Here is a 15,672-nt window from a genome sequence, read left to right as displayed (position 1 = left end):
GGTACTGGATGGAGAACAAAAAGGGAGAGGAAGGTTACCCAGATGATAGATGGCAAAGCTCTTCTTAGAGGCTGAGGTAGGACTGATTGGGCCAATCCAATGACATGAAGCTTCTGGGAGTCCCAGGGGGTGAGTGGGCAGGTGACACAGATGGAAACTGCTGGGAAGAAAGGCCAGCCTCATTGACATTCTTCAAATTTCACCGGTAAGAAGAGGACTATTGGAAAGAGGAGTGAAAATGGAAAGAGAGAGATTCAAAGGAGGGGCAACTGGGGTTGTGAGAGGAAGATGAAGTCTGGGGTTGTGAGAGGAAAGCCAGAGAGGGTTTCCAAAAGAGGCGAGGACGATTCAAATGCAGAGGAAAGCCATTTCTCAGGAATTCAGGGTTCAATGGGTGCAAGACGGTGGAGGGGGACCTTCTCTTCTGCACACCCATCTCCAGCACCCAACTCGACAAAGTGTTACTTTTAAATGATCTCCGTTAAGCAATAGGGCATTATTGTTATTTTCAAGTTAAGAAGCGGGAGGCAACATGAAGTTTAGAGTATCTCGAATGTCAGAATGAAAAGCTGGAGAGAAAAAGGTTACAAGAAGAAATTCTCAAACGTTATGAAGAACAAATGTGCCTGGCAGAGAGTCTGACATAACGTCCTGCTCTGAGCTTCTGAGCACACGGCAATGAGAGGAGCGACATTAAAAAGAGGGCAGCTGGAGAGGTCTGGTTGTGATTCCAGTTTCAACAAATAAGGAAGGAGCTGGGAAGTGCCATTCTAATGAATAATAATGATGATAATAATACTAAAACCCAACAACTTCACTAGATCTATCAGAGAAGCAGAGTCTTGGGATAAAGTGTTGTCCCTGAAATTGAAGAGACAGACAGGTGGAGACAGAAAACAAGAACTTACAAGGACAGCCAGAAACCAGTGCATTTGGATGACGGAGTATGCAGAGCCTGTGAACTTACACGACAGAGGGACTCAAGGAAGCACTCAAAGCCGATGAGTGATTAGCCAGGGGCCTTGAGATGGAGAGAGCTTCCGGGATTACCCAGGTGAACCCAGCATAAACATTCAAAGTAGAGACTGTGTGCATGAGCTGCGGTCACAGGAACATGATGCCATGGAAGAAAGGCCAGGGCTTTGCAACACTGTTGGTTTTGAAAATTGAGGAAGAGGGTCAAAGGCCAAGGAACGTGGGTGGCTTCTAGAACCTGGGCTGCAACGCTTCCCTAAAACCTTTGGAAGAGAGCAGCCCTATGGAGGCTTTGACTCTAACCCAGGTGTGGGGCCACTGACTTCCAGAGTTGTAAAGCAGTGAGTTCACGAGGTTTCAAGTCACTGCAGTCTTTGTAATTCATTATGTGAACAGTAGAAATTAAACAAACACAATATGCTTTAAGATTTTCTAGACAGTCCAGTGCCTACCAAAGAGCCCAACAGTTCTGAAGAGTGAGGAAGGGCTGCCAGAAGCCGGGTTCTCCTCAGGAGACACGTCATCTAGGAATCCCCAGTGGCTACTCTACTAGAGTCAGCAAGGTGTCTGGATAGGCAGAGAGTCCATTCACCTGGGTCAAGGCACATGCTGGCTCCTGGCGACCGATGCATAAATCTCCTGCAGAAGCCTGAGTTTGTCACTCCTAAGTAATGCAGTGCTTATGCCCAGGACAGAAGTGCAAACTGTAACTGCAGTGACTCGCAAGGCTTGAAGGAAAAAGGTAACTTGGGTTGGCTGGGTTGAGGTTTATGTGAAAAGAGGGAACATTGAGTACTCTTAGAACATGAGGCTGTAAGAAAGTGGAAGAAAGCTTCAGACACAATCAATCAATCAATCCTTCCTTCGTCCTTCCCTCTCCTCCTTCCTCCCCCCCCTTCCTGTCTGTCCTTTCCTGCTTCCTTCCTCCCTCCATCTATTCTTCCCTTCCTTCCCTTCTGAAAGACAAGGTCTTATAGTTGCTCTATAGCCAAAAATGACCTTTGAACTTCTGATCTTCCTGCCTCTACTCCCTAATTGTTGACGATGTAGGTGTATACCACTCCAGCCAATTTATGCGGTCCTGAGGATGGAACCCAGTGTACCACGCATATGAGGCAAACACTCTACCAAAGGAGCTATATCCCCTGCCTCTGCCTCTCAATTCCTGATGCTGTTTTGGGCACTTCTGTGGGGTGGCCAGGACTCTGTGACAGGTAGGATCTCTGTGGCCTGAGATGTTGTAGATCATAAACCTTGCCTTTATGTAGAACACTGCAAAGGGATGCACAGCATGGCACAGAGGAGAGTCTGAGATTTGGAATCCAAGATCTCAGGGCAGTGGACTTCTGGGCTATTCCAGGGAGGATATATTCCAAATGGCAGGAATATGTACCAGTGTGTGCTGTTATACTGAGGAAGCTGACTTGGAAGAAAAGGGCACAGGTTAGTGAGGTAGGAAAGGACCGCCTGCCATCTGCCAGCAGCCTAAGTAGCTCTTTCCATCTCACCTTACTCCCCTCCCCCTTCCTCTGGGAGGGGTGTGGTGACAAATGGGAAGGCAGATGCTGGGAAGAAGAATCATCACTTGGGCCCACCTAAGTACCAGTCATCTGGAAAGAAGAAAACAAGCCCGGCAGGGCTTGGTTCTGAGCACAGGTAACTTCATTTCCAAGATGGCTCTTTTGCTAGGATGACTATTGACTGTTGGAACAACTGGGGAGAATTGTAAACCTGGCTGCACTGGTTTAAGTGACAGTCTCCAGAAGGTAGAGAGGGGACCGAGGAGCTGACACCGAGGCCCCCTGCTTCTGACGGGCTAGAGCACAGTGCATAAATGCGCCGAGTTGATGACAATGGGGAATCTGAAGCAATCCTGAGGGCAGGGAGAAGACAGCAGGGATGAACGATCACAAGGGATTTAACTAACTCCAAATTTGAGCCAAGAACTGGGGAGAGCCGGTGGGTGTGAGAGGCCAGAACAGGGTGCAGCTGTGGGAACACCCTCCAGGAATTTCGTCTGAAGCTTTCTTTCTTTCTGTGAGACGGTTGGCTTTTCATTAGACCTAACATGGAACTGTAGAGTGACTTGTTCAAGGGCACCTCCAAGGCCCTGGCAGACATTAGATAGGTTGAGAATTGTGCTAGACACTTGACAAACATACAATCACCTACCCATGGAGGGAGTGATTATTATCCTTTGGGCCACACATGCTATCAGTCTTATATCTTCAGTGTGGAAGAAAAAAATACATTGACTGGGAGATAACTTGTATTTCTAGTAGCTGATACTAGTCTGTTATCTTCCTTGAACACCTTTTGTAGATTTAAAAATCTCTTTGTACATTTCTTCTATTTTATTTGATTTTCTGTTGGGAGACTTCTGATGTTGATTGTATGAGGAGTTCCTGAGGCGTTCTCTGGTTGTGAAGGAGTTTTCTAAGCTTTGGGTCTAGAATGGGGCTCCAGTGACAGATGGGCATTTAAATAATGGTACCAAGTGGAACAATTTTTAAAAGGCACAGCTTTCAAAGGGGAAAAAAAAAAAGCAAGATGGTCGTCATTCACTCGGCACAGAGGGATTTCTTACATGAAACACCAAACACACAAGTTGCAAAGGGGATTAGGCAAGGGCCATGTTTTAGAAAATAACATCTCTGGGGGAAAAAAATAAGAGGAATTATAACGTTTCTCAAAAGCTAAAATTTTAAGAGATGGTGAAATGACCACACTGGAGACTTGCTGCATAACCCACAGTACAGCCTACGGATCAGAAAATTACTTCATCCAGTTGTACCTATGTCATGGGGTTTCTGAGTGGGGTTTAGAAATGGCACTGCAGTGACCACGGGCATGAAGATGGACAGCAGTGGGGACAGCAGTTGTCTTGCTTTGCTTTCCCACACAAACCAAAAGGCACTAGCAGCTGTCACTGCTGCAGAGCTCTGTAGGGTGATGCCAGATTCCATATGCCTTTTTCCTATTGTGAGAATGTTTCTCCCCATCTAGAACAATACTTCTGTCTTCTTCTTATACATATATCCATGCCTGTTCTGGGGGCATATTTGTGATTTGTAGAATTTGCATTAGAATATCTGTAGAAGCTGAAATGCACTATATGTAAATAGATACACATTCATGTGTATGCATGTACACGGACATCACATTCTGGGCATGATGGCAAGGATGTTGATTTAGAAACTCTGCCGGGGCCCCTGGCATCTGTATTTGGGGGAATTATGTTCTTCACATCCGAAGGCCTGGCTGGGAATTAGCAGGACAGAGTTTTGGATTTTTGGCTGTGATTAAATAAGAGTACTGGTAATCCTTATGGCTGCTTATCACTACCACATTCTTCTTTCTCTTCATTCATTTGATTCTTCTAGGACTTCATAAATAGAACTGTTTTAAATAAATCATGTGGAGATTGAGTAACCTGTTTGCACCAGTTGCCACCTGCATATAACAATAGAGATGAGAAAACAGATTTGGGGAGCAGAGGAGGCCCCAAATGAATGAATTGTAGACATGGGAACAGCCATGATGAGGACCAAGGCCTTGGACCCCCGGAAAACTGGCAGAGCCTTTCCCCACATGGGTCAAGCTCAAAAGGGGCACAGCCTTCTTCTCCTAGACCAAGTATGAATGTTTATAAACAATGAACCAATTTAGACAAAGACTAGGAACTGCAGCTTCCTCCTGCCAGGTGTTTACAGCCTGAGACTGCTTGTCTACAGACATCTCCTATGGAGACTGGCCAACTCCACCCTCTATGCCATATGTAGTAAACACCCCAAGGTTCCAGGTTGCTGGCTGAAGTACGTTTTCTCCATCAGAGCACATGTACCCAACCTGACCCCAGCTTTTCTGTGTGTGTACCTGCGTCTCTATAATTTCTTCACTCCCTCAGTACCCTTAGTCAAGGGTCCAGACCCAAGCCTTATGGGTCATAGCACTGAGACATATGAAAAAATGCTTGAGAAAGAGAAACGACGGTAGAAATACTGAAAGCATCAGGCAGTGATTACACACACCTTTAACCTCAGCACTAGGGAAGCAGAGGCAGGTGGATCTTTGAGCTCAATGCCAGCCTGGTCTACAGAGTAAATTCCAGGATGGCCAAGGCTACATAAAGAAACTCTACCTCAACAACCCCTCCCACCCCCCCCCCCACACACACACGAGGGGTGGGGGGCAGGGAGAAAGAAAGGAAATACTGAAAGCACATTAAGACTGAGGCATTAGGAGGAGACTACAGAAATGCTGTTTGACAAAGCAGTCAGCCCCTACAAGCTTGGTGTAAGTCCCGCCCAACAGCTTCCGAGGGGTAGTTTAGCTCACTGAGACTGTTTCTAAGCTTTCCAAGAGCAGAGAAGAGACTTCTTGTGAGTTGTTTTGGAATGATTTTCAATGATGTGCCCTGCCACTTGGGGTATCTATCTGTTTCCATGAAAACATTCTCTTCTCCAGTCTCCTCACAGGTTAGGCTCTGTGTGATCGTTACACTGCCTTCCTGGCCTTGCTCTTCCCACAGGAGCAAAAGGACTTTAGACAGAGTAGGAAAGTGGTGGTTCTCTGTGCTGAATAGGTGAAGGGAGAAGTAAAGGGGTCTCCATTTCACTGGAATCCGTGCTTGTGAGTGTCCATGCTTCTGTCCTGCCCAAGGCCATCTGATATGGCTGCAACAAATTAAATCAGGCCAACTGGAGGATCCACAGCAAACTTAAGCTGTGGCAAATTTATTAAGAGTCATCAGACTTTCTATACCTTTAACAGAAACAGGGTGTAGTGGTGATTACCAGGATCAATACAGTTGTAGCTACCAGGATACAATGGTGTGCACAGGATGCACAAGATTAATGTCTGAGAGCAATTGTCCCAACAAGCTTCCATGCTTCCCTGACGAGTAAAAGAACATACAGGAAAAAAAAAAAAAAAAAAAAAACTGGCATGAACACCTCACTGCCCGAGGGAGTTTCTCGAAAAACTAAAAGGCCTATAGTGCCCCAGGAGCCACAGATTCTACCCTGAAAAACCTATGATCTCAAGACATCAAGGCCAGGCCAAATCCATGGTTCCATGTGTGTGTGGTTATGAAGATAAATAGCATCTCAAATTCTCACATAGTACGAGTGACAAACTCCTAAAGCTACATTGATGGAATGCCGTCTTCAGATAGCCATTCACCTCTATTCTCTAGCACCCTTTTCAGGCTGTGCAGTTGGGTAAGGTTATACACAGCTGAGCGTGGGAGAGATCCAGGACCAGGGGCATGGCTACGATCTCAGGTGAGGGCCAGTGACCCTTCCTCCCACTCCTTCTGGCAGAGAAAGTTAAGAGCTCAATATGGTGAAGATATGGTCAATCATATCTTCTCTGTTCTTGTGGCAGGCATTGTCATATGCAGAGAACAGAGTTGCACAACAGATTTGGTCGTCATATTTATTCTGTGTCACAGCCAAGGATGAGTTCTCATTTATTGTCCCAGCAACTCTCAGTTCCAAAAAAAAAAAAAAACAAAACAAAACAAAAAAAAAACCCAACAATATCTGGTTACTCTTATACCAAACAGAGAGTTAAGTTCTGTAACTCCAACGCCACCTGCTACTACTTTCATTTCCAGTGAAGGAGGCAGCCCATGAAAGAGCAGGTATTTCCATTTTTAAAATGACTCTCTAAATAATAGCATTCATGGTTCTGTTAGGTTGTACCCAAAGAGTCAGCCAGCTCGAAAGTATTTATCAAGTGCTTATTGTATGGCAAGTCATGGCATACGGTGGTAGACAAAATTATGGTGAGAACAATGTGGACATCCATCCAAAAGAGGGGAAGGACCTGCCCCTCCTAGCAGAGGAGACTGGACCTCCTAAACTATATTCTTGACATTATTAGTTAGCTGAATACTTCAGGGGGTCTAAGTAGATTGAGCTGAGGATATAAAATCTCCCTTTCCCGAATCTCTTTCTCCTTCCTTGTGCACTTTACCCCAGTGTTCTACCTAGAAGCTGCCAAATAAAAGCTTAAAAAAACAAACCTTATTACTCCAAAGTAAAGGTAAAAATCCGAAGTTCTTCACTTTATGGTATACAAAAGTGGTTAGTTTTAGTGTCTCATCTTAGACACCACCTGAATTTAAAAATGCTTTGTGCAGATTCTGTCTTTTGAAACTGCCTGTTAAAGTGGGCTCCCTTGCAGGCTCAAAGAGGAGGCAAGCACGTCTCTTTCTTTTCAGCATTCTTTCAAAATAAAGTGGTCAAAAGAAAACCACAAGTATGGAGAAACTAAGTCTTGAAACAGACTGGCTGTGCCCCCAAACTCACCACGATTCTACTTTATGGTTTCTGCATCCTGTCTTAATCTAATTCACTGATTTTACTTGAAGTTTCACAACCTAATTCTGTTTTCATGGTTTTTCTGCTTGACTTTCTAAATGCTGGTGCAAACAATAGCCCCCCTTCTTTATTCAGATTTGAGCCTTACTGGAGGTTAGTAATAAAATCAATAGCCAGGTGAGATGGTCAGGCCCCACCTCCTCTCATTGCCTTTGTGTGAGTATTTCAGTATCCCTTGAAAGGGAGAGGAGAAACAATGACATCTTAGGTGCTCGTGAAAGCATGCATACCTATAAGCATAGGCAGAGGTAATTTTCATGGCCTTAAAACGACCTGAAATTAAGTTAAGTTAGAGTATTTACGACAAAGAAGTAAACCATTTAGATGCATATTAAAATTAGGCTACAAAATTAAGCCAAGTGGAAAGCTGAGTAAAAGGAGAAATCAGTTACTGAGTGAAATAGCTACATGACAGTTCTTTATAGCAAGGAACCCACACTGAATAGAACACTTCAACCTCCTGGTTAGCTGGTAGGCAAGGAAGGCAATTATAATTTATTCAGCCATTCAAAAGCCATTTATAGAATGCCTATCATATGTCAAAGAAAGCACTCGTCTAAGCTCTAAGGATAAAAAGATTACAAGTGCAGGCCTTTGCTTTTTTTAAGTTTATATACCACACCGTGTCAGTGTTCCTAAATTATTTCAGTTTATGGTGGGTTTTTATGCTTATCTGTTTTAACAAATAGTAGTTGAATAAAAGAGTAATTATTAAGTATTGTTCACCATTTCCTTATAACCAAAGAAAGTACCTTATGACTTGTAGACTTTGGTTTTTGGTTTTTTTTTTTAAAGTCTAATCATAATTCAGATAAAACGAACAAGCAGAAAGGTGAGAGGGCTAACTATAAGCAGACACGGGCATATCAAGTGAATAGCAATGGATTGCTGACATAACCTTGTACACTCACATGGACGTGTGCTGATGCCTTCTTAAGAACTGTCAGCTCACAGAACACTGAAGCGCTTCATTCTTCCCTCCAGGAGTGGGATCTGACCCAAGGGGTTTTAATCAGATGTCTAAACTCCCAGCGCCTCTGACGGAAGGAAGGATAAGTCCAAGAGATTGTTATAGATAATGCCTCAGGGTTTCCAATTTTAGGTCTAGAAGCAAATTCACTCTTTGTAGCCCCTTCCTCCTTTGTAAGCGCATTGAAATAGTTCTTCATTTCCAGATAGCAGAATTTCACAGCTGGGAAATCTATTAGAAGCTCTCTACCTGGCTTCTTTCTCCTTATTTTAGTGGATGAGAACAAACTTAATGTTCCCCACCTCCTCTTCTTTACCTCTCTCAGCTGTCCGGCTCTACAGTTCTTCTGTAACACCCCTCAAACTTACTCCATTTGTACTACCATTAGCCCAGAGTAGGTTATTTCCTTGTCTTGGCTAGTCCCAAAGTCACCATACTGTCCTTTCTGCCTTTCATCTCTCCACTTATCCTGGGAAGGCTTCCAGATCATAAGGCACAAAATCCACTGACATGTTCCAGTGTGGGGAAATTGTACCAATCTTACTGTGCTGTCAGAGGATAAACTAAGCTAAGCTAACACAAGGAACTCCTACAGGTTGGCCTTAACTTTCCTTTCTAGGCCTGTCTTTCAATAATCCTTTAAAAGTCAAAGTTCACTAAATATTTAGTTTGACTAATGTTCATAGTTTCAAGGCAGGAATCCATTTAGCCTTGAGATAACAGATGTATTGTTTTTTTTTTTTTTTTTTTTTTTGCAGTTAGGTTAATAGTTAAAAGTGAGAAAGACAAAAAATGAACCAAAAGGGAGTAAGCTACATTTTAAAAAATAGTTTCAATTCTGCTCACCTTTCCTTAGGCTTCATATCCTTAAGCCAGCTCTTGGCTTTTCTTTTCTTTTTTTTTCCCATTTTTTATTACATATTTTCTTTATTTACATTTCAAATTTTATCCCCTTTCCTCATTTTCCCTCGGAACCCCCTTCCCCCATCCCATCTCCCTTCCCGGCTTTTATTTTCTTAGTAAACCATATAGTAACTTAATTTAAAGGTGCAAATAGTACTGTACTTTGTACTAAAACTGCACAGATTAATAGGACATAGTAGTGGCCAGACAAAACAGTAAAATTTGCAAAGCAAGATTTCTTTTTAAGAAATACTTACAAAATCACTGAGATCAGGCTTTAAATTAGAAATATTTTTTGTTTCAGAAAATGTCTTCATTTTCACACGTTGACTTCGAGAAGCCCCAGTAGACTTCCGAGAATACTAGGAGATTCCTGTCTGTAAACTAAGAGCATACAGCCAGAGTTCCTCCACAACAGAAAAAGAAGCAGTCGCTGCTGGCAATGTATTCTAAATCAAGCACACAACTAAAGCTTATATTTTAATCTCTTTTGATTTAGGAAGGTCAAGATCATGCTAGCTTGGGAAAGGTAGAAGGCAGGGTTTGAACTCACATCCTTGCATTTATAACTCTATACTATGCAATGACGAGGCTAACCAGGAGAGGAATTGACAGGATTACTGGAAGCTGAGGTTAACCGAAATGATGACAGGCCTTCCTGAGTCTGAGCAGAGGCGGAGGAAACCAATACTGCCAATCCCCACCCGGCCGCCATCTTGTGGGAAGAGAAAAGCCGGAAGTACAGCTACGGGAGACCGGCGGCCAAGTGGCTTTGGCGGAGGCGAAGCATAAGGGCAGGGACTGGGCTGTGTGGCCTCGGGCACCGGGGGTGGAGCGGTGTCGCTTGTCCTTGGGGGCGGGGCCTAAAGGCGAGGTGGAGACCCGCATTCGGGCCTTCTGGCTAGGGGCGGGGCCTTGGGGTGGAGCCCCAGGGCGGAGTGCAGTGTAGCACTGGAGCTTAGGGGTGTGGCCTGACGGCGGGGTGGAGATTTGAAACGCGGACCTCCATGCTGGAGGCGGGGCCTTGGGCGGGGCGGGGCCATGTCCTGAGCTTGGGGGCGGGGCCTCACGGCAGAATGGAGACCGGCTTCTCTGACCTCCAGGCCAGGGGCGGAGCCTGAAGGCGGGGCGGAGGCGGGGAGGAGGCACCGGGCTGCAGACGCCTAAGGTAGCTGACAGGACCGCAGCGGCTCACCCCTCCCTTTCTCGGAACGTGGTTGGGCATCTGCCGCTGGCACACGCCGCTACAAGAGGGTTCGGGGCGGGAGATGACGGCGGTGTGCTCGCTGCTTGGCCCTCTGTGAGCATCGGCTTCCTTCTCCTTGCAGCCGGAGCTGCAGACCTAGCAGGTGAGATGAGCCCCAGTTGCGTTTGCAATGGCCCCTGCCCCTGGGGTCCGGACCAGTGGGCAGCGCCAGGCTGCCCTGGCGCCTCGGCTAGCTGCTGCGCCTGTCCGCCTCTGCTCCACAGAGCCTGCGCCTGAAACCTGCGGGAACACTGGAGATGGTCTGCTCACAAGGGACGACTTGTCCCCTCTGGTGCCAGAGCTGCGGTCCCCAGGGTGCGAAGCACCCCGTTGCACGTGTGCTCACATTGTCATCTCGGACTTTTTACTTTAGCCCAAGGTGGCCTTCGTGTCTGCCCCTCCTGAGCACCTCGGGATCTTTGCGCCAAATTTTCTCCCATACTTCTTTACGGAGCACCTGACGTTGTGACTCCCATGCCCTGGCTTTCCACTTCCACGGGTGTCAGCTGCCCTCGGTATCATCTATTTGGTCAGGGACTCTGCACTCCTTATCTTGGCGGGCCAAAGTCTGATCCTGCAGATTGACAAGGGAAAAGGCAGTGACTGGAGTGCCTGTTGATGTTGAAGAGTGCTTTTTATAGTGCTGCAAGGCATTAGGCTTTTCTCCTGTCTAAAGGATAGGAGTGTTTGAGAAGAGAACAGCCTCAGTTTAAAGCTTTTTCTTTCAAGTCAGTACTGCAGCACATTTGAACTTAATAGCATTTAACCTACAATTTCAGTGCTTTGGTCATGTTATCTAAGTCAGATGTAATGCGACTAGATGGTTTGTATACTTCGTTTTCTAGTGTCTGGCCCAGTGAATTGGCTTTTCCAGTGATAGGACAACTTGTTTGTTCTGCAACAAGTCTTGTTTTTGTAGTTTAAAGGACTGGATGACATTTTTAAAACTTCCTTTGTTGTGGTTCTTGTTAATCTTAAAATGTGCATAAGAAGCGGTTTTTCGTTTTGTTTTGTTTTCATGTTTAAAATGGTATGAGATAAAACTTCAGAGTTATTTTTAGTTTTTTTTTTTCTCCCTTCCTTATTTTGAGACAGCTGCTAATTTAAGTCCTGGCTGGCTTTTCTTTGTAGCTGGGCTTGAACCCATGGTCTTCCTGCCTCTGCCTCACTAGTGCTGTGATTACAGGTGTGTGACATTATGTCAGACTAGAAGTCATTTTAACTTTCATTTGCCTCGGGAACTGTTTATAACACTGGAAAAATTGAAAGGGGGAAAAGGACAGATTACTTTTAAAAAGTTTCATTTAATTTTCAGTTAATTGGAAGTTGAACCTGGAAGTTGTTAAACCTCTTGGCCATCACCTTCACTGTCAATAGCCACTTAAGATCAAACTCAATTCAACTCTTAATTGCTGGGTATGAAACAGAGGCTGGTAACTTCATAACACATTCTAAACTCGTAACTTTGTGGAATATCTAGTATGTCTACTATTGAGGATCTTTAATATTAGGCATGTTTGTATAGCTACTTGTGACAATGAATGCTGTTTACCTTGTTACCGTTTTAATCATTATCATTAGGTCTGCAGTCTCTCTACCCACCTCTCTTACCCACTTTGGTTTATTCTGTGTACGCTGTCTGTTTTTTGAGACATCGTCTCAATGCAGCCCCGGTTGCTTTTGAACTTGTATTGCTCCTATTTCTGTCTCTCAGGACTGGGTTCCTAGCATGGGGCACCATACTTGGCATTAGAACTATTGCTCCCATTTCATGAAGACCTCCTCTGTGATGAGCTGTGCACAGTACATCCTTTCCATATAGTGTTTCGCTAAGGAGTTTTCCCACTCGTTTCACAGTTAAGGAAACTGACTCAGGGAGGCAAAGTAATTGACCCAAAGAGTTGATAAATGCTAAGGTTCAAAGTCTACAACAGTTTTCATTATCTATTGTTAATTAAGATTGTTGTTTAAGCATGTGCGCTTGCGCGCGCTCTCTCTCTCTCCTCCCCTCACCCCCCACGGTTACATTGTTGTTCTTATGTTGTCCAAATATGGGATTGTGAGATATCCAAGCAAAGAAAAATAGGGATTGTGAGTTATTCAAGCAAAGAAATCTAGGGAACTTTGGAAAAGGCTGGACCAGTTTCTTACCCCCTTCCTTACTCCCTTTCTAAGGACACATTTCTTAAGGGCGCCAATGTTTTCATACTCAAGTCTGATTGTTGACCAGCAACTTCAAGGATGACTGTGTGCCAACCAGAACCTGCCTGTGTAATTCAGTGCTTATTTGGAAAGATCAAGTATGTGAATATTGTAGGATTTGTTTCTCTTGACCACTCCTGCCTAATCCTGGTAGAAAAAAGGAAATACTTGTCTTAATCCCAATTAAATATAAGGTTTTAAAAGGGTTTGGTTTCTAGAAAGCAACACAGGGAATATTCTCTTACAGAACCCTGTGTATTAGTTGCTCTTTGGTCTGCCACCCACGTCTTTTGAATGTGGTGTGGGTGTTTGAGAACTTAGCCCAAGCATTGTAAATGACACCAGATTTTTTTCTACCATCTTATATAAGGATACTTTAGATGGTAAACCTAGAACAAGGACTTAGAAATTGGCAATTACTGTCATATTCATTTCAAATTACTAATCAAAGCCAATTCACCTCAGGATTATCTAAAGTTTGTGTTCATTGTGTCTTTGGCAGCAAGAGGGGGGCAGTGTGACAGTTGCCACATTAGCACACAGAACTTGCTCTTCAAAATCTCATGAACAGCTTTAGAACGTCAGAATACAGTTTGTATTTTGGGGGCTGTTCCTGCTGTGAAAAACATCTATCACCTAGAAAAGAAAGATAATCCAGTCATGAGCTAGATAATACCTAAGGGGGAACCGATGGGGGAGAAGAGGCCGATTTAAGAACAGGTTGTTATTTAATGAATTTAATGAAGACTCTTAATGAATCAAGCCTTCCCCACCCCATGCCTCCTATGTACCAGGTATTGTGCTAGATATTAGGGACATGAGTATGTAAAGACGTTGCTGCTATGACATTTAAAGTCTGGTAAAGGAAACAGACATAAGTCAGTTTGAAGGCCTTGGGATAAGCAAACTGAGAAAAACAGACTAAAGGGAAGGATCATGATTTTATTTGTGAACAAATCATGCCTAACTGTGCGATTAAAGAAACCTCACTTGATGAAATGGCTCTAAACCATATGGTTGAGTTTGGTGGCTGGGTAGGTGCTAATTACGTGGGCAGTGCAAATGGTAGAGAGCCTTTTAGAGGGCACTCCATGCACAGAGTCCCCTGTTGCATCAAGGGACTGTAGGCTACTGTTTGTATTTACATAAAAGGAACTAAGAGAAGGCTGGTAGACTGACATTTTTCTATCATTTTTTTCTTTCATAGGGCTTCCTCATACTCCACCAAAAGTTATATTCAGCTTGGATAAGTGATTACTATGTGCCGGCTGTGATTAGACTGCAAGGACTCTACTTGAAGTAGACATTGATATTGGCACCTCACAGATGATAAGGTGAAGCACAAAAACTCAAGTTTGGGGTTCCAAGTTGGTAAGTCCTGCCCTACTGTGATTCTCCCTTGTGCTCAAGCATAGCCACTGGCTGGAAGGGACCGTTTGGTTCCAGTGTGACCCCTCAAACTATCCCTGAGAACTTCTGTCGGAGAATCTGGGTACAAGTGGGTCCTTGGCACCCTGTGGGCCTCCACCTCTTGTCCGTTAGATGGAGGTGGGCTGTGGAACCCTGGAGAGAAAGAACCAGAGGGCATCACTGCAGCTGTATTGTTTGTGGATCTTATTTTATGCACGTCTGACTCTAAAAATAGAGTGGTAACATAAATATTTTGAGCTGACCTACCTTTGAGAGTGAGGTACCTTCCTCTCCCCTTTCCCATCGTCTTTCCCCCAGTGGAGATTGAAGAGAGGGTGGGCACTTGTTTGGCCATTTAATATGTGAGTAAGTTCAGGTTTGCCACAGTCTGTTTCAGTCTGTGGCTGGTCTTAACACTGAATTGTTTTCTTTTCTTCTTTTTTGCAGAGGCCAGTTTGGAAGTGGAGGGAGAGAGAAAATGGATTCTTATTTCTCAGCAAAGAACTCAACGCTTGCTGGTGATATGAATGCGACTTGGCCTGCCTCTCATGGATTTAATGCCACCGGCGATCCACCTTCGATGTCGATAACCCGGCTCTTCCCGGCCTTACTGGAGTGCTTTGGCATAGTCCTTTGTGGCTACATAGCAGGAAGGGCCAATATCATAACCTCAACACAGGCCAAAGGACTGGGGAATTTCGTCTCCAGATTTGCCCTTCCAGCCTTATTATTCAAAAACATGGTTGTGCTTAATTTTTCCAACGTGGACTGGGCTTTTCTCTACAGCGTCTTAATTGGCAAAGCCTCCGTGTTTTTCATTGTGTGTGTATTAACCTTATTGGTGGCCAGTCCTGAGAGCCGGTTTAGCAAAGCTGGACTATTCCCTATTTTTGCTACACAGAGTAATGACTTTGCTTTGGGATACCCTATAGGTAAGTTATTTCTCTTCTTCAATTAAAAAAAAAAATCCAAGTATTGTATGTGGTAACATACGTTTTTGATTTATCTAAGCATCTGTTAGGGTTTTATATTAGTTATTTATAACTATATTAGTATATTTTTACATAATATATTCAGATTACAATTTCCCCTCCCCCAACTCCTCCCAGACCCCTCCCCACTCACCCATAATTTTTTTCTTAAAGCTGTCTTAAATTAGAATGTACTTTCTTTTTTAATTTCAGAGTTTAAGGACCATTTAATTATCTACCTAAAATAAATGGCTATATCCTAAGACCTTAGGGGGGAACCTTTCTATCTCTTCTCAATTATCTCATGTAAAGAAATCTCATTCCTAGAAGGGATCACACCCTGACTTAAATTATGTTTAAAAATAAAATCTTATGTCTCTAAAAAGTGCCACCACCACATGTCCGCAGTGGGAATTTACAAGTGGCTTTCCCCACACCATTCTTGGTCTTGTGTTCTAGAACACATAGATTATTTCAACATTGAAATTAGTTTATGAGTTCATTGTTGAAGTTTTTAGCGTGTTATATTGAAGTTAAATTCTTGTTTAAGGTCAGGGCTGTCAAGGACACTGCGGCACCTGCAGTTACGGTTGTGTACGCAGCCGA

At 44.0% G+C, this 15,672-nt stretch overlaps 1 protein-coding gene and 1 long non-coding RNA gene across 11 annotated transcripts in view; one reads left to right on the top strand and one right to left on the bottom strand.

Annotated features, from left to right (window-relative positions):
* Gm13707 overlaps nt 1-10,001 on the bottom strand; it is a 45,017-nt gene extending 35,016 nt beyond the window's left edge. For all 3 annotated transcript variants that reach the window (XR_866429.3, XR_866430.3, XR_374648.4), the window contains exons 1-2: nt 9,495-10,001; nt 8,276-8,401 (exon numbers count right to left, since the gene is read on the bottom strand). This is a non-coding gene — a long non-coding RNA (predicted gene 13707). The remainder of the gene's footprint in view (nt 1-8,275; nt 8,402-9,494) is intronic.
* Nucleotides 10,002-10,329: 328 nt separating this feature from the next.
* The window catches only part of Gpr155 (G protein-coupled receptor 155), a 45,016-nt gene continuing 39,673 nt past the window's right edge, over nt 10,330-15,672 (top strand). For 3 of the 8 annotated variants that reach the window (XM_006500104.2, XM_006500107.3, XM_006500108.4), the window contains exons 1-3: nt 10,330-10,586; nt 13,893-14,019; nt 14,543-15,027. In XM_006500104.2, the coding sequence (XP_006500167.1) occupies nt 14,012-14,019; nt 14,543-15,027 (493 nt within the window). In that variant the 5' untranslated portion in view covers nt 10,330-10,586; nt 13,893-14,011. Of the gene's footprint in view, nt 10,587-12,658; nt 12,784-13,892; nt 14,057-14,542; nt 15,028-15,672 lie in introns of all 8 variants that reach the window. The other 5 variants (NM_001276444.1, NM_001190297.2, NM_001276443.1 and 2 more) reach the window with 3 other exon arrangements.

Source organism: Mus musculus, chromosome 2, assembly GCF_000001635.26.
Source record: "Mus musculus strain C57BL/6J chromosome 2, GRCm38.p6 C57BL/6J".
Lineage (NCBI taxonomy): Eukaryota > Metazoa > Chordata > Mammalia > Rodentia > Muridae > Mus > Mus musculus.
The sequence above is the reverse complement of the archived record's forward strand: the minus strand, read 5'-3'. Positions and strand labels throughout refer to the sequence as shown.